The following is a 16,124-nucleotide window of genomic DNA, read 5'->3' as shown; positions in this document are numbered from 1 at the left end:
AGTTGTCAATCCTAAAACAAACCGTATTCCGTCTTCACATCAGCTCGTTTGGGCTGTAATGTGTTCAGAATGCCCAGTACACACTGGCTAGAGAGCCATTACACTGCCTTGCAATCAATCACTCTGAATGCTGAAAGGTTCAATCAATTAGACATAATGATTTCATTTCTGTTCTGCGTAAAGGGTCATTCATCATACCATCAGGCAGTCTTCCTTGTCCCGAAAAATCTGTTGAAATCTGAAGGCCCGGCTTTGTTTGGCCAAACCCTCGGAGCAATGACACACAGTCTGACTTTGAGCTGGGGAAAATAGAGATTAGATTTTTCTTAAATGCCACCCATCAAATGTCTACGGGTGGTCCTGTTAGAGATGAAATGTATGGCTTTGTAGTATTAAATTTCCTGGTGAAGCCCAGAGGCTTTGGCTGTGACTGTGACTGTTTAAGTTGCTCTTTCATCAAATGCATACAGACGAAAGAATTGCGACTGTCTGTTAAAGTGAAACGTGTCCGGGTGTTATACAGCGATATTTGTTTGTGTAGCGCCATAAGACATGTCTATGAAATTTTAAGGAATGTTTTACTTGCTGAAATAAAAAGAGACAGGGCACCTCTGCATGTACAGATTAGATCAAGATGTTGCCTTGGAGAGAGGCCCTCACCTGTTCCATATTACTCAGATAGGGAATCCTCTTAGACTTCACCATTCCTGCACGACAGGAAGAGGGAGAGAGAGATTATAAAAATGTGGTTTAAGAGAAAGGGTCTGCTCTGAATTTTATACCAGACATTTTTGCTACGCGGAGCCTAGCAGGGCTGGCTGTTGGTCGATTCTGTCTGCTTCATGCGGCACATAAAGAATGGAAATGATTTTATCATCTGTTCATTCATCAGTTTTCGACTGCTTATTTGGGTCATGGGTGTAGGAGGGCATCGGTTTTAGCAGATCTGCCCAGACTTCCCTCTGCCTGGCCATTACCTGCAGTTCTTTCAGTAGGCATTGCCAAGCCAGCAGAGAGATGTAATCTCTCCAGTGTGTCCCGAATCTCCACGAAACACTTCACCTAGGAGATGTTTAGAAGGCATCTTAGATAAATGCCCAGACCTCTTCAGCTGGGTAATTTTAATGCAGAGGAACAGCAGTTCTACTTTGAGCCCCTCCCGAACGACTGAGCTCCTTACCCTATCTCTTAAGGGCGAGCTCAGACACCCTTCAGAGGAAGCTTATTTCTGCCACTTTATATCTCAAGCAAAAATCCCACATTTACTTATTCTATCGTATTAAATTTGAGAAATTGTTACTTTGCTGTAAAGTAAATGAAAATTTACTACTTCTTTTTTCGGCAACTCAATTTCTAATTTCTGAGATTTTTTTTTAACATTGAGAAATTTACTATGATATTGTATTGAATCACTCTGCATCCCTTTGCATAAACATAACTCATTTGTAACCGATTAAATTTAAGCAGCATAATAAATGTATGGAGTGTAAAAGGTGTTAAAAATAGGGGGGCGCTTGGTCTCATATAATAGTTAACTGTCCTTTTAATATACTGTAGGTGTGCAATAACAACAAGAACTGTCACTGTGAGGCTCACTGGGCGCCTCCCTTCTGTGACAAGGCAGGTTTCGGTGGGAGTGTGGACAGTGGTCCGATCAGGCAAGCAGGTAAGTCAGTAGCTGTTACACCACAGGAGTGATTTATTACATTTCAGGTCATTAAATTTAAAGGTTTTCAGAGTGTCATTTTTCAGCATTTTTACCATAATATACAATAAATTGTGGACTTATGTTTAGACACAAACTCCATGTGAGAAATCCTGAAATTCTGAAGTAATAATGGAATAAACTTGGAGAATACTCCCAAAACTTTTGTGTGTGTTTCTGAGCAGACAATGGGAATCTGACAGTGGGCATTCTGGTAGCTCTACTCGTCGTCCTGGGTGCCGGTCTGACCATGTGCATCAAGAGAAAAACTCTACTGAGACTTCTATTTACAAGCAAAAAAAATCCAATAGAGAAGATCAGGTGTGTTTTCAGCCCGTAATAGTGGAATGATTTCTAGATATAATGCATCTTTTTTGTAACAGATCAAGGTCCATAAATGAAAACAACAGGTGCCATTGAGCGGGCGAGTCTTTATGATTGGTCACACTGTGAATCCAATTACAGTGGTGAATTTACTTTTGATTGCACAGTTTAAATTATATTACTATTGTAACTGGTGTATGATTAATATAATAAAGTATTTAATTACAGATATATAATTTCTCCTTTATATTACAGATCAGTAAGCGCCGCAATCAGTGGACCAACAGCTCCTAACCAGCCTCCATCAGCAAGCTTAACCTCTCCATCCCGACCGGCACCGCCTCTGCCTCACAGTGCCACCATCTTCAAGGTCACTAGATTGCACACATCTGCTTTTGACCGGCCGATCGCATACACACCAATAGATGTGGCTCTGACAAATGGAGGATCAGCAATAGATTATCCTTGCTGTTTTATTTTTCCTGGAATGCCGCAGCTGTTTCGACAGCGCACATCATTCTCAACTAGATTGACGTGCTGTTTTCACACAAATGGCAACTCATTCAAATCCAATTAAATCATCCTTTTCCATATGGACTTGTAGAGGAGGTTGTGATAATGGAGTCTGTGGCGAGCAGCATGTTCAGGCACTCTAATACATTTCATGTCATTAACAGCTGTCTGTTAAGAGAGAAACTGATTCATCTGCACATGAAGAATGTTGATGCAGCTGCTTAGTTGACTTCTAAAGCCATCTTGTTGCTCGTAATTGCAAGGCAGAAACCGCATTTTGCTGTACTTGTGTGCCTACATCGCTGTATGCCTTTACCTCCCCCCCTACATTATTGCCCTGACTTAGTTTGTAATGGGAAGTGACCCGTGATCGATCGAGTTAGGGGCTGCTGAAGGATAAGAGAAACTGTGTCAGAAGAGCCTTTTGTGTTGCAGGGTGGCACACAAGTGGAGTAAGCTGTTGTGCATTACCATGAGATTGGTGTTTTCAGTTAGTGGCATGTGGTTTTCATTTGGGGTCAATGGTAAAAAGAGAGAGGATGTAAGGCTGTTTGATGTAGGCACAGAGCAGGTGAGGTCATTTTCCAGTTGTTGGGAGCTGCATTAAACTGCCGCCTGAATGCATGTGTGCCTGCCTTTGTATGTCTTATATTGTGTTTAAGCTGTGCACATCTGGACAGGTTTAAATATCAAGCAAGACTCATATTTTGGCTCTTTAGCTGTGTTCATCTTTTAAGAAGCCCAAGCGAGTGCTCATGGGATAGTCGTGGTCTTTTCCCTTTACGAAGTCACCTGATGTCGACTCGGGGGAATAGAGAGCAACTAAGTGGGAGTGTTTGATTTATGTATCTTTGAAAGCATCAGGAAGGACAGCAGAGGAAGACGAGGAGATTATCATGATTGTTTCTGATAGGAAGCAGACGGTTTCTCTTCTGACAAACTCTTTCAACTTTAATCTCTCTGTAGCCTCCTCACCGAGGGCCAGAGGCGGGGCTCCCACCGGCCCCCTTCCCTCCCCACAGCCTGCATAGACTGCCCCAGTGCCCTCCAGTTCACCTTAGCCACCCAGTCCCTCTTTCCCTTACCGTGTCCCTCTCCCCTGGCCCTGGGCAACCGAGACCCCCAGTCCCTCCTCCTCACCGAGCCCCTCCACCTCACATCCACGTCGCACCCAGAGGGGCGTCATTTCACAGTGCATCACACCACAACTCTTGCAGGATGGTCATGGTGAGTGAATTTCCTGTTTCCTCAGTTGGAAACATTTTATTCAATGATGTTACTTACTGTAATTTCGCCACCGCTGTGTCTGGGGAGCTTTTACTCGCTACCCAGGCCTGTAATACCCAACCGGGGAAATGATGATGTTCGATGCACTTTCAAATTGCTGTTTTTTGATGTCGACTGTTTTCATGGTTCTTTCGTGTGCTATAAAAGCAGAGGCATGTTGACAGTTATGCACAGTCACATAAAATAACGAGGTTAGCCCAGGAGCTAGTGCCATCCAAGCAAAGCTTGAGCTCTACAACAAAAACCACAACATAAATAATAAAAATGGAGCCAGACTCACAGGAGGGGAGCGTGTGAGGGCAGCAACTGCAAGGAGCAAGTATGTACAAATATCACAGGGTGGCAAACTTATTGCCACTGTTATTGCATGGGCTTTAGTTATGGCATTGCAGGGTTTCAAAACTGAGAGGAACAGAAAGCCAAATAGTAATTCTTATTTGACTTTAAACTGATTTGATTTGTACTCTTGGAGGTACTCAAGCCCAAAGAGACAGAAGTAAAAAGAGCCAATCTAAATGATTTGAGTGTTTGAGTGTTGTTAAAAAGACAGAAACTGATTGGAGATCATTGGTGCACGATTCTTTCAGGCTCAGATGAACAAGGTTGGATCTCAGACAAAAATTGTCGGCATTCATTTCCAGCCTTGGCTGCTTTTATGTTTCGGTTCTGTAACATTGAATATTATCGAAAACGTTTGCAAATGTCACCTTTGCCTGTGGAAAAAGCATAAAGGTCATCCATTGTTACTAATTGATCAAGAAAACTGAACATAATTGAACCCCAGCGACCCCAGGAATACTGCCGAATTTCTTTTTTTGCATTAAATATCTATAATGTATTTATGTTGAAACTACCATATACATAAAAAACAAATAACAACGTGAGAAAACAAAGATTTAATCATATAACAAATGTCTTCCAGGTGACAGTTACAATAGGTGACAAATGCTGTGTATTGCACAAGATGCCAGAAAAAACACACAGAGACACAAAGCACAATACAGCGTGCATGATAACATCTTCTAAAAAGCAGATTGATAATATACAGTATTGACTGCTGGAGAATTTTTAAAAAGCACCCGTCGATTTCATAAAAGCTCATACACCTGTTCAAAATGTGGCGTACAGAAGCTCTTGGCTGTTTTTACTTTAAGAAGTAGGCCCTCTCAGCTGCTCCTATTAAATGGCAAAGTGATTCCTGTTGGCAGCAGGCTTCATCAACTGTATCTTTAGCAGCTGTTTGGCAGCTCCAGGATGTTAACAAAGAACATAAGTCATGAGTGAAATCTCTCTGCTGCGGGCTTTGAAGCACTGTTAAATGTGAGAGCTCCACCTGAGGAAATGAGCGGGGTTTTAGACAGACTGTTTTGTGGGTGTGTGAGGTCTGAGGTTCATCCCTGTTGATCCTTTCTCTCTGTGGTGTTTGTGGAAATGTCTCCTTAGCCCAGGAGAAGAGTAGGGAATGAATCATGATCTCTGTATTCTAGAGAAGATTTAAACAGCATGATAGTTTTCCTGTTATTAGTTGGTTAGAGAAGACAGCGTCGGCGCCTCAAAGAGAAGCTCAAAGAAAAGCTCAAAGAAAAGCAGGCATTGGCTATAATTATCTGACTGTTAGTGCCACCTGGTGGTGAGTTTCCATCATTATTTAAAAGTGTCTGTCCTTTAATAGGAATTGGAGAAGCCCAGTCCTCCTCAGAAACCTCTACCTGCTGATCCAAGGGGGTCTCGACTGGTGCGAAGTCCCTCTGTTCAGCAGAGCCAAACCGCAGGCCAAGGACCTCCTAGTGTCTGTGGCCCTGTGCCTGCCGTACCCAGACCTCCACGTCCTATCCCACACCTCAACAGGTGGGTTCAAACCTTACCTGGATATATTTAACTCGCTGAAACATTTTTTTTTACTTTTTTTTTCCACTTTTCTCTTCCTCTAGGCCGAGTCCCAAGCACCCCCCAACACTACCAAAGCCTTGCATTATTGCCAACGTCAAATACAGCAGCTGAGATTTTGGCCAGAAGGGACATTGTTATGATAAGACTGAAAAGATTTGCACTATGAAAACTCTGAAAAACCTTAAAAAGGTGGTGGCTTCTCTGAGTTTTGAATCAGGAGACCTGCCGTGTCCCTTTTGGTGCTCTGTCTCTGAATGGTGCTACGAGTCTGAGCTCAGGTACATGTAAAGTATTTATATTCAGTATTTATTGCCACGCAGTGCACTGTGCCAGACACTTTTAAGACATGGTAGCAACTTTGAATTTTGAATTACTTGTTTTCGTTTCGCGCCTTCACATCAGCCGACGTTTATGAAGGAGAGCGATCTGTGAAATTGTGCCAACGGAGACGCTTTTGTGGAATGTGTTTAAATGAAGGGAACCCTTTACATTGTGGTTTTGTTTTGCGTCATAAGTGAAGAATTTCAAAAGAGTTGTGCAATGATAGATGGGAGCATCAAACAACATTTGTAGTATTTTTTTTTTTTAATCCACTGGGGTTTTCTTGAAGGGTAACGCTCTGCATAGCAACTTTGGGCCATCTGACAAGGCTTGAAACAACTGCAGCAAAGGAGATTGTGATATTAATACAACAGATCTTTGATGCGTTCTGCAATCAAGAAGACGGGTCGTTTCTTGGCTCAAAAATGAAATCCAGGCCTGTTCCTTTTTCTTCGTCATTTTTATCACGGAAAGGTAACAAATTCAACTGTGAAATGTCACTGATTTGCCATTTCCTTTTCATTTGCAAGGCCCAATATGCACTCTTGAGGGATCCGGGTACAGAGATCTAAAATGAGCCAAGATCAAGAAAGTATCCCTCAGAAAGAGTAAACCTATCTGAAATATTTGCTTTGCTAAAGGTCATGTGTGTTTTTAATTTTTTTTCCCTTCTATGCTTGCTGCACCAAGGACTAGATTAAATCATGGAATCACTGATGACTTGCTTAAAGGTGTTCCTCGCATGTAAACAGCCAAAGTCTGGCTGCAGTGTTCATATGTGCATTTTAAGTCATGTTTTTATCTAACTGGAAAGGACAGTTTTACTTGATAAGAAAACATTTTTAGATTTCATTCTGCCACAGAAATGATGTTTAATGGTTACTCAGTATATGCTGACTCACTCAAGTGTATCTGGGCTTCTGTTCATTTTTTAGTTTTCCTTTTTTTTTTTTTTTTAACATTTCTACTTTACATATTTTAGATAATCTTTTAAAAAATTAACACTGTTTTATCATTTTGGTTTACTTAATGTTTTTGCTGGATTGCAGTGCATCATATATAAATACATATATACATCCACAATGAGCAACATTTCCTTTGAGCACCGCTGTTGTTCACAAATATGTCTGCTAAAAACTGATATGGATAGAATTTTGTTACTTTTGATACTCTTTATAATAATGCACTAGTTTTACATGCATTACTTTATTTACTTTGCTTTTTCAATGCTGTCTGTCTATGCCTAATAGAGACCTGTTTGTATGTTACATTGTATGTTCTTTGTATGTTGTGTTACAGGTGAGCACATTTTTTTTCATGGAGAATTTTTGTTAAGGATTGTTCTTTAAGGCATCATATGTAAAACAAAAACAAAAAAAACACTTAAAGTGTCTGTGTCTGATCATGGTATTTTAAACAATCAGTATTAGTAAACCTGTTTTTTACACTGAAAACATTTGTTATTGACTTTTTATGCTTTTTTTATTACATTCACAGAAACACAGGCGACACTTGAACTCATCAATTAAAGATTCAAAACTGAAAAAAACAATGACATGTTCATTCCACAAGCCTGAGCCAGTGTAAATACAAAAAGATTTCATCCAGCTTCACATTTCAAAACCTCAGTGTCAGAACCCTCTGGCACTTTTTATGCTTAATAAACCAATTTTAAATTACATTTCAAATAATAAACATTATAATAAGGGTGATCTAACATTTTAGAGCAGCATTTATTTTCAGAAAAGTCTAAGGCTTCATACTTGCTGTAAAAGCTTATCTCATTTTAATGCTGTGAGCCTTTTTCTTAAAGCAATTTGACAAGGTCTCCATAGGGGATAGAAATAAGGCTTAAATCAATAGAACTGCTTACTATCAGGATTCGCTTGCAGTGATGTGGTGGAGTTAAGTGGTTGTGTGTAATTAAAAGGATACTGAAAGGAAACTTTGGGGAGGAAATCTCTTGTTGATAAGAAATTGAGGCCGCGCGCTAACGAAGACAAATGTTTCTGATGAGCTTTTGAAATCAGCCTCAGCCAGCATTTTCTAATTAGTCACATTTTATTTGTCAGTGGGTGAGACGTAGTGTCACCTCAGTGAAGTGTCTAAACATTGGGTTTAAAAGCTTTAAATAATGATCAAAATTACTGACATATCTGTTTTTGGCTGCTCTCAGGAGCTTTAGCTCTATTTTTTACAGATTTGCTGTTTATCAGGAGCTGAAATAGTTTCATTTATTACTCTGATAAAGGTAAGGTGATTTGTAAATGAACGCCAATTATGTAAGAATATAATTGTAACATTAAATAAAGTTAAAAATGGAATTCCAGCTAACATTTAAATATAAAACCAATAATAATCATCTATATACAGCCTGCTGACTACTGCTGAAATTCTAATACACTTTAATGAGCTTGTACCTTTCAACGTTACATGAAAAGATATTTTTAGAGATATTGTTACTGGTGGCAACAACGACGCCATAAGTGTCCTCACTGCTTTACACGTGATTTCATGATAATATGCAGGCGATTATGACAGTCTCTCGGACGTGCTTATTGGTGCATGTGAAGCTCTACGCAAATCAAAACACGTGTGAAACCACGCTGAGATGAAATTACGCACCGATGGACATTGCGCGCACCAAGCTCCAAAGTGGACAGCTGCGAACTTTGAACAGCTTTAAGTAAAACATTAAAAACAAAAGCCTCAGCAAAAGGATTCTCTCACCTTGTACTCCGTCCAAATACGCGAACATAGCGTGGGATTTTTGTTTTTTTAAACGCCAGATGGAAAGGCACGCAGTCTGTTTTTCTATGCTTCCGATTTGAGAAGAATGGACCTGTAGTTGGAGTGGAAGAAGAAAACTTAATGCGCACTAGTCCTGATAAACCCGTATGTCATGTGGGAGGAAAATAATTTGGCAGAGCCGAACGTTTGTCCTGACCGTGAAGAAAGTCCCGCAGAAGACACTTTTGGATTTGGAGATGATCTGGAGTTAAATCAGTTCGATGGATTGCCCTTTTCCTCGCGTTACTACAAGTTACTGAAGGAGAGGAAAACTCTGAGTGTGTGGAAGGTCAGATGTCAGTTTGAGGATGCTCTTGCAAACAACCAGCTGGTTATTGTGTCCGGGGCAGCAAAGACTGGCAGGAGTACACAGGTAAGAGTGTAGTCAGTGTTATTATTATTTTAGTAAGGAAATTTTTACATTCAATTTATGAACCTGGACTTATGTACAGGATGAATGTGGAGCTTCATAATAATGGGGCGTTTACCAGAGCATAACCTACATTGTATAAATTACACATGCTTAATCCAATGTTCCCTGCGATTTGATATATTTAGGACTACCGTTTGTCACTCAGTGTTGCCATGCTTGTGTGAACAGAAGCTGCCCAGCTCAGCAGATGATGTTGTGTCACTGTGAAGCTGTGTAAACTCCTGTCTGCCTGACCATCAGTCTGCACAAAGGCTCCAGCAGGGGTGTTAGGGGACCTCCAGCTGCTAAGCCCTGATCCGCTGGAGCCGACACATGCTGCCAAAGCAGTTTTGCATTATGAGCGATAATAGCATAGGATATCTCCTGTCACAGTTTGTTTTGCTGTGTGCTCAAACAAAAGCTGTTGGGATAATCTGAAAAGGACTCTTGTGAGTGAGAAAAAACAGCTGATGTGGTAGAAAACATTCTCTTGTTTAATATTTGAGGTAGTACTGATGTCCTGAATCATATTTTACTATAAAGACTTTTTAAGCTTTTATCAATGATCTTCTTTCAGATCCCTCAGTGGTGTGCAGAGTTCTGTCTGTCTGCCCAGTATCAGCATGGTATGGTTGTGTGCACTCAGACCGGCAAACAGCAGGCTGTAGATCTGGCCTTGCGTGTCGCTGATGAAATGGACGTCAACATAGGCCATGAAGTTGGTTACACCATCCCTCTGGAGACCTGCTGCTCCTCTGACACTGTTTTGAGGTTTGTTAATGAGCTCTTACTGTGTCTATTTCACTGCCAGCAGTGGACTATCATTTGAATATAATCCACAAATTTCCCCTTTCATTCTTAAATTTTTTCCTTTCCTCTATTCCTTATTAATTGATGGAAGCTCACTGCTGACAAAGGACAGAGCTCATTCTTGATCTAAATAAAGTCGACCAGTTCAAAGGAAATTATGCGCATATCTGTATAGCCTAATATTCAACGACTCTTGTTATGTTATGTTATTGTCCCAAATGTCAAACACTCAGTAGTAGAATCCTCCGAAATATTGCAATATTAAACTGGACAAGTGGAGGACAAAAGAGGAAGTGGTAGACCTAAAGATATGTAAATCTTTAAGAAGACCTGCCATAACGCTTGAAAGATGCGTCTGACCCTTAGTCGATACTAAGGGTCAGACGGCAGCCAACATCCAAAGAGGAGCTTTGAATGTTCTTCAAGAAGCCTGGAGAACTGTTTGTGAAGCTAACTTAAAGAAATGACGTGAAAGCTTGACTGAGAGAGTTCAGGGTATGTAGAAGAGTGAAGGTGGTTGCACCAAATATTGACTTTTAACCACATTAGAAATGTACAAACTCTGTTTTTACAGTATCCTATTATCCATTTTCCCAGTAAAATGAGATGTGTATATATAGAGAGAAATGAAAGATGGCTCAAGACTTTTGCACAGTACTGCATCTAATATATCAATGCACACTAAACACTTTTTGCTTTTGAAACTTGTGCTGGGCTTTGCACATGATCTAGTTTTAATCAAGTAAATGTTAGTAATAGAAACGATCATCTCTGAGTGTTATTTCCTACAGTGCCATGTGCAAATGACCCCTATTCTCACTTATTTTATAGAATATGTGCATCATTTTCACAGCATGGTGTAAATTGAAGTGAGCCTTTAATTTCTGAAAGCAGAAGCAGCTGGCGACTAATTGGTGAACGCAGGGGAGGTTTCAGCAGCTAAAGAGCCAGATAATATTTAGGAGTATGACACGGAGAAATGAAAGGGAGCTAAAAGAGGGTAAATACTGGTCTCACCAGTCAGCCAGAGATCCACTTTACATAAAAGATAATATTACTGCTAGATGTTTAAATCAGCAGCTGCAAAAAAATTAAGACTTAAAACTTAAAAGGGTTTTAGCTGTTCCCAAGTGTGTGTGTGTTGGGGGGGGGCTGTGCTGTGTGTACTTTTAACTAACAGGCTCAAGCAAAATGGTGGCAAATTGACCGTATCTTATTCCTGTTTTATAAACCTCTATTATTAACCCTCCTGATCACTTTGGTTTATCAGGTACTGCACTGATGATATGTTGCTGAGAGAGATGATGTCTGACCCTTTTCTTGAGCACTACGGGGTCATAATCATTGACCAGGCCCATGAAAGGACGGTTGGCACAGACATTCTGTTGGGTCTCCTCAAGGACATCCTGCTGCAGAGGCCTGAGCTCAGGGTGGTGGTTCTCACTGTGCCGCCCATGACAGACAAGCTTCTGAGACATTATGGCAGTGTCCTGCATATCAGTCTAGAGTCCTCATGCACTGCTGAAGTTGTGCACAGCAACAACGGCAACAAAGACTACTTCTACTCAACACTGAGACTCGTGCTGGAGATCCATCGGACCAAAGAGGGTGGAGATGTTTTTGTATTTTTAGGCTCAGCTGAGGTAAAAGATTTTATATTTCAAACAGCTCTTTGACTGTGCTAATGCCTGTTGTGATCTGGTTTAAATTTCGCTCCCACTACCTCCTGCAGGAGGTCCACTGTGCCTATAGTATACTCCAAAGAGAAGGGACCAGGTTGGGTGGACAGTTGGGACAAATGGTACTTGTAGTCCTGTGCTCAGGCCAAGGAGGGCTACTTCCTGTCCTGCCTGAGCAGTCATGCTCCACAAAGTCCAGAAAGGTTTTTCTCAGTACCCGTCAAGGTGAGGATGCATGGTGGGCTACAGAGTCTGTCAAATTTGTCATTGACACAGGAGTCCAGAAGAAAATGGTAAGTTAATTCCAAAGTGATGTAGCAATCTTAAATGAGCATTCCTCTGATATTAATTAGCACTGTTTTTACTTTTATGTAAAGGTGTACAATCCGAGAGTAAGAGCTAGCTCAGAGGTCCTTCAACCCATCAGTCAATGCCAGGCAGACATTCGCAAGCAGCTGTCTGGACCATCAGGTATAAGGACGATCTGATATGGTATAATGTCATGTCATCTCCTCACTTGGCAATACTTAAAGCAGTTATCTAAAAAGTTTCTTCTTTGAAAAAATGTAAGCTGCCATCTTTGGTAACTAAATCTGATGCTTCTTGGGTTAGAAACAACAGAAAAGACTAAAGCAGACTGGTTAATTTATCATCCTTTCATTCATTTGGATAATTTTCATACTTGCAGATTTGGACATATTACAATATTAATTAATATTTGGACTTAAGAAAGCCAAAGAAAAAACTTCCCAGCATTATTTAAAAAAAGCAAAATAAACAAACACAAAATTTAAGTGCAACGGTTTTACTGATTTTTTTCCTCTAGGTAAATGCTTCTGCCTGTATCCAGAAGCAAGCCTAACTTCTGCAGAGAACTCCCCACAGATCTTGGAGTCCAACATTACACCGACAGTTCTTTTCCTCAAAAGGATGGAGATAGCAGGCCTTGGACAGTGCAGTTTCATCGACAGACCAGGTAAAATATCTGTCCAGAGGTGTTGCCACTGGAACACATGCAGGACAACAAGAAGTTTTGTTCTTTATTTTAGTTTTTACTGGTTCCCACTAACAGCATCTCTCTCACAACCCAAGCCAAAGATTCGCATGTGGGAGGTTTTTGACTCAGGAAGGGCTCTGTGTAGCTGTTTGAGCCCAGTCATCCATGACTTAGCTGAGCTGACAGCCCAGCTACTAACCATTGTCTGTGCTCTGACCCACCCTAACATGAACAGAAGAGGCCAGCTCATTAACGATTACACAACATGTCTCATGTATTGCAGTGCCAGACGAGCACAATGAAAAGGAAGTCCATGCCAAAAGTGCTGTAATATTTTTTTGAAAATGTGGGACAAAAGGCACTTGCTATATAAATTATATTTTCTCTATAGGAAAGAAATAAAAGCCGAAGGTATTTGATTTGTGATGAGTGTGTCTTTGATTATTCAGATGACACAAGTTGCTGTTGATATTTTATCCCCCTTAATAGATATAGCAATGAAATGTGTGAAATTTTAAAATATTCCATTTGTTGTTGCAGATCCAGAGGGTCTCATGCAGGCACTGGAGGAGCTCGATTACCTTGCAGCTTTAGACGATGATGGCAACTTGTCTGAAATTGGCATCATAATGTCTGAAATCCCTCTGGAACCTCAGATGGCCAAAGCGCTGCTAGCATCCTGCGAGTTTGACTGTGTGAGTGAGATGCTGACAATCACAGCCATGTTGTCAGGTACGTACGTTTTAGATTTTCCCATTCCAGAATTTAAGATTAGTTACAAGTGAGGATCCTTTGACTGGTTTGTAGAATCACCAGGTGGACAGCGTAGTATTGGCTCATCTGCAGTTTCTGATGCTCTTTGGTGAGAGTGGTTTCTCTCAGTGAAGTCGACCTTGTTTGTTGTTGTGTTTTAGCACCAAGCTGCTTTGTGGAGCCGCCTGCTGCCATGAGCCACGAGGCAGTCCAGTGTCACAGGAAGTTCCAGCACCCTGAAGGAGATCACTTCACCCTCATAAACATCTACAACGCCTACAAACAAAACCAGAGAGAACAATGTAAGACTGTCATTGAACAGAACCAATCTATTCTCTTCAAGAGATAAGTCTCATCAGCCACTTCATTATTTATACCTTACAGCTTTATTTCTTCATAGCATTGGTTCAATAAGGTGCTGGAAACATTCCTCTGTTATGTTCAAGGAACAGATTAAAGATGATTTGAGCTTTATTTATTTGAACATTATCCTGCTGGAAGCAGCCAAGATAATGAGCCAGTACAGTGTGGTCATAAAGGGATAGACACGGTGAGTAACAATACTCAAGTAGGCCGCGGCAGTTAAATGATGCTTGATTGGTTGTAAGGGGCGGAGAGTGTGCCAAGAAAATATCCCTTAGACCAGCAGCCTGGACTGTTGATGCAGGGCAGAATGAATTAATGCATTCGTGGTGTTTATGCCATCCAAATTTCAGAGCGGAAACCAAAGCTTAACAGACTCAACATTCCTAGTCTTCCATTGTCCAATTTTGTTGAGCCTGTGCAAATTGTAGCAATTTGGTTCAATTATTTTTTGCTCTTAAATCTGGTGTGGTCTTCTGCTCCTTCAAAGTTCAACATTTGTGCATTCAGAGATGATCTTCTGCATACCTTGGTTGAATCAAGTGCTTATGAGTTACTGTTGCTTTTGTATCAGGTCGAAACAGTGTGCCCCTCACTTGTTGTTACTGTTTTGGCCATTCTTTGTAAACCCTAGAGATTGTTGTGTGGAAAAATCCCCATTTTGGCAAAATCAGCAGTTTCTGAGATATTCAGACCAGCCCGTCAGGTATAACAACCATACTACATTTAAAGTCACTTAATCTTTCTTCCCCATTCTGATGCTCGCTCCGAACTTCAGCTAGGTCACCTTGACCATGCCTAAATGCATTGGGCTGCTGCTGCCATGTGATTTGATAAATTAAGGTATTTGCATCAATGAGCAGGTGGTGAAACAGGTGTACCTAATGAAATAACTGATGACTTGATCTTTGTTCTCTACTGTGGTAAATTAAAACTAGATTCAAAGACTGTGTTATCCTATGGGACAGATGTTACATTTCAGTTTCATGAAGAATTATAACCAGATGGATCAGAATAAACTATCTATTCTAAAAATTAACGCAAAAAACAGTTAAAAGAAGACATTAAAAATGTTTTTAAAAAAAGCTAAAATGTGTATGTTAATGCATTCTCATTTAAGCCCAAGAACAAACTTTCGATTCCGAGAGGCAAACTGCTTGAAATTTTAGTAAATCATATTACGATACTCTTGAATTAATTAATTAATTAATTACCTCCACATTGTCATTTTTCCACTCAATCTGATCTATTTAAAAGGCATTAGGAATTAAACTGTTTTTACTGTGATAGAAACTTGACGTAAATACTGCTGACCACAGCGCTTCTCTCTCTGTGCATGATGTTTTCTCCCAGATTTGACTACTGAAAAGTGGTGCCAGGACTATTTTCTAGATCATTCTGCGTTGAGGACAGCCGATTCCATTAGATCAGAGTTGACTGACACACTGAACAGAATTGAGCTCCCCATTTCTGAACCCTCCTTTGGAACCAAGACTAACACTCACAACATCAAAAGAGCTCTGCTGGCTGGATTCTTCATGCAGGTACAGAAAAACAAAATGTCAATATCAATGAATTTACCTCCAGCAATTCAATTGTGTTCAAGTTTACGAGGCCTGTTCTTTTCCCAGATTGCTCGAGATGTAGACGGATCAGGCAACTACTTCATTCTTGCACATAAGCACATGGCCCAGGTGCACCCACACTCCTGCTACGGGGCTCAGTCACACAAGCTGGGACTGCCTGAGTGGGTTGTTTTCAATGAGTACATCCTTTCAGAAAACTGCATGAGAATAGTCTCGGAAATTTCCCCGCAAGCGTAAGTCAATTGATTTTTACCCCAAATCCCCATCAGAACAGTTGTGTACAGATTAGAACTGAGGTCTCAAGGATTACCTGTCGTGTAGTGCAGAGGTAAAACAAACATGTTTATTACTGCAGTAAGCATGAGCCATTTGATCTCATTTTAATTTGAATATTTTTAATCTCTTTATCTACACAATATCTTGTGTTGACACAAATGTTTTACATTTAATATTGGTTTTCAAATTTCTCTTTTAGGTTCGTTGAAATTGCACCACTGTACTTCTTCTACAATCTGCCCCCTAGCGAAAGCAAAGATATACTGCAAGACATGTTGGACCCACAGGGATCCAAAAACCGCAAAGAGAAGAAACAGGAAGCTGCAACAACAAGTGGTGACGTAAACAGTGGCTGTGCAGCAGTGACACAGACGTATGACAGATGTATGATTCAGTAAACTGAAAAATCACAAATTTA

General features: G+C 40.5%; 2 protein-coding genes across 2 annotated transcripts in view; both read left to right on the top strand.

Moving 5' to 3' along the window:
* The window catches only part of adam12a (ADAM metallopeptidase domain 12a), a 79,859-nt gene extending 72,352 nt beyond the window's left edge, over positions 1-7,507 (top strand). Inside the window, exons 18-23 of the mRNA XM_080873970.1 lie at positions 1,558-1,666; positions 1,891-2,026; positions 2,285-2,399; positions 3,509-3,769; positions 5,502-5,677; positions 5,761-7,507. Of these exons, the coding sequence (XP_080730096.1) occupies positions 1,558-1,666; positions 1,891-2,026; positions 2,285-2,399; positions 3,509-3,769; positions 5,502-5,677; positions 5,761-5,830 (867 nt within the window). The 3' untranslated portion in view covers positions 5,831-7,507. The remainder of the gene's footprint in view (positions 1-1,557; positions 1,667-1,890; positions 2,027-2,284; positions 2,400-3,508; positions 3,770-5,501; positions 5,678-5,760) is intronic.
* Positions 7,508-8,727: 1,220 nt separating this feature from the next.
* dhx32a (DEAH (Asp-Glu-Ala-His) box polypeptide 32a) lies at positions 8,728-16,114 on the top strand. The gene is made up of 11 exons (XM_080873978.1): positions 8,728-9,203; positions 9,820-10,013; positions 11,323-11,695; positions 11,785-12,024; positions 12,109-12,202; positions 12,558-12,707; positions 13,269-13,460; positions 13,643-13,783; positions 15,198-15,388; positions 15,476-15,663; positions 15,906-16,114. The coding sequence occupies exons 1-11, from the start codon at positions 8,943-8,945 to the stop codon at positions 16,102-16,104; spliced, it is 2,223 nt and encodes a 740-aa protein (XP_080730104.1). The 5' UTR covers positions 8,728-8,942; the 3' UTR covers positions 16,105-16,114.
* The last annotated feature ends 10 nt before the right edge of the window (positions 16,115-16,124 follow it).

This window comes from Rhamphochromis sp. 'chilingali' (genome assembly GCF_963969265.1).
Source record: "Rhamphochromis sp. 'chilingali' genome assembly, chromosome: 22".
Lineage (NCBI taxonomy): Eukaryota > Metazoa > Chordata > Actinopteri > Cichliformes > Cichlidae > Rhamphochromis > Rhamphochromis sp. 'chilingali'.
This window is presented reverse-complemented; position numbering and strand designations above follow the sequence as displayed.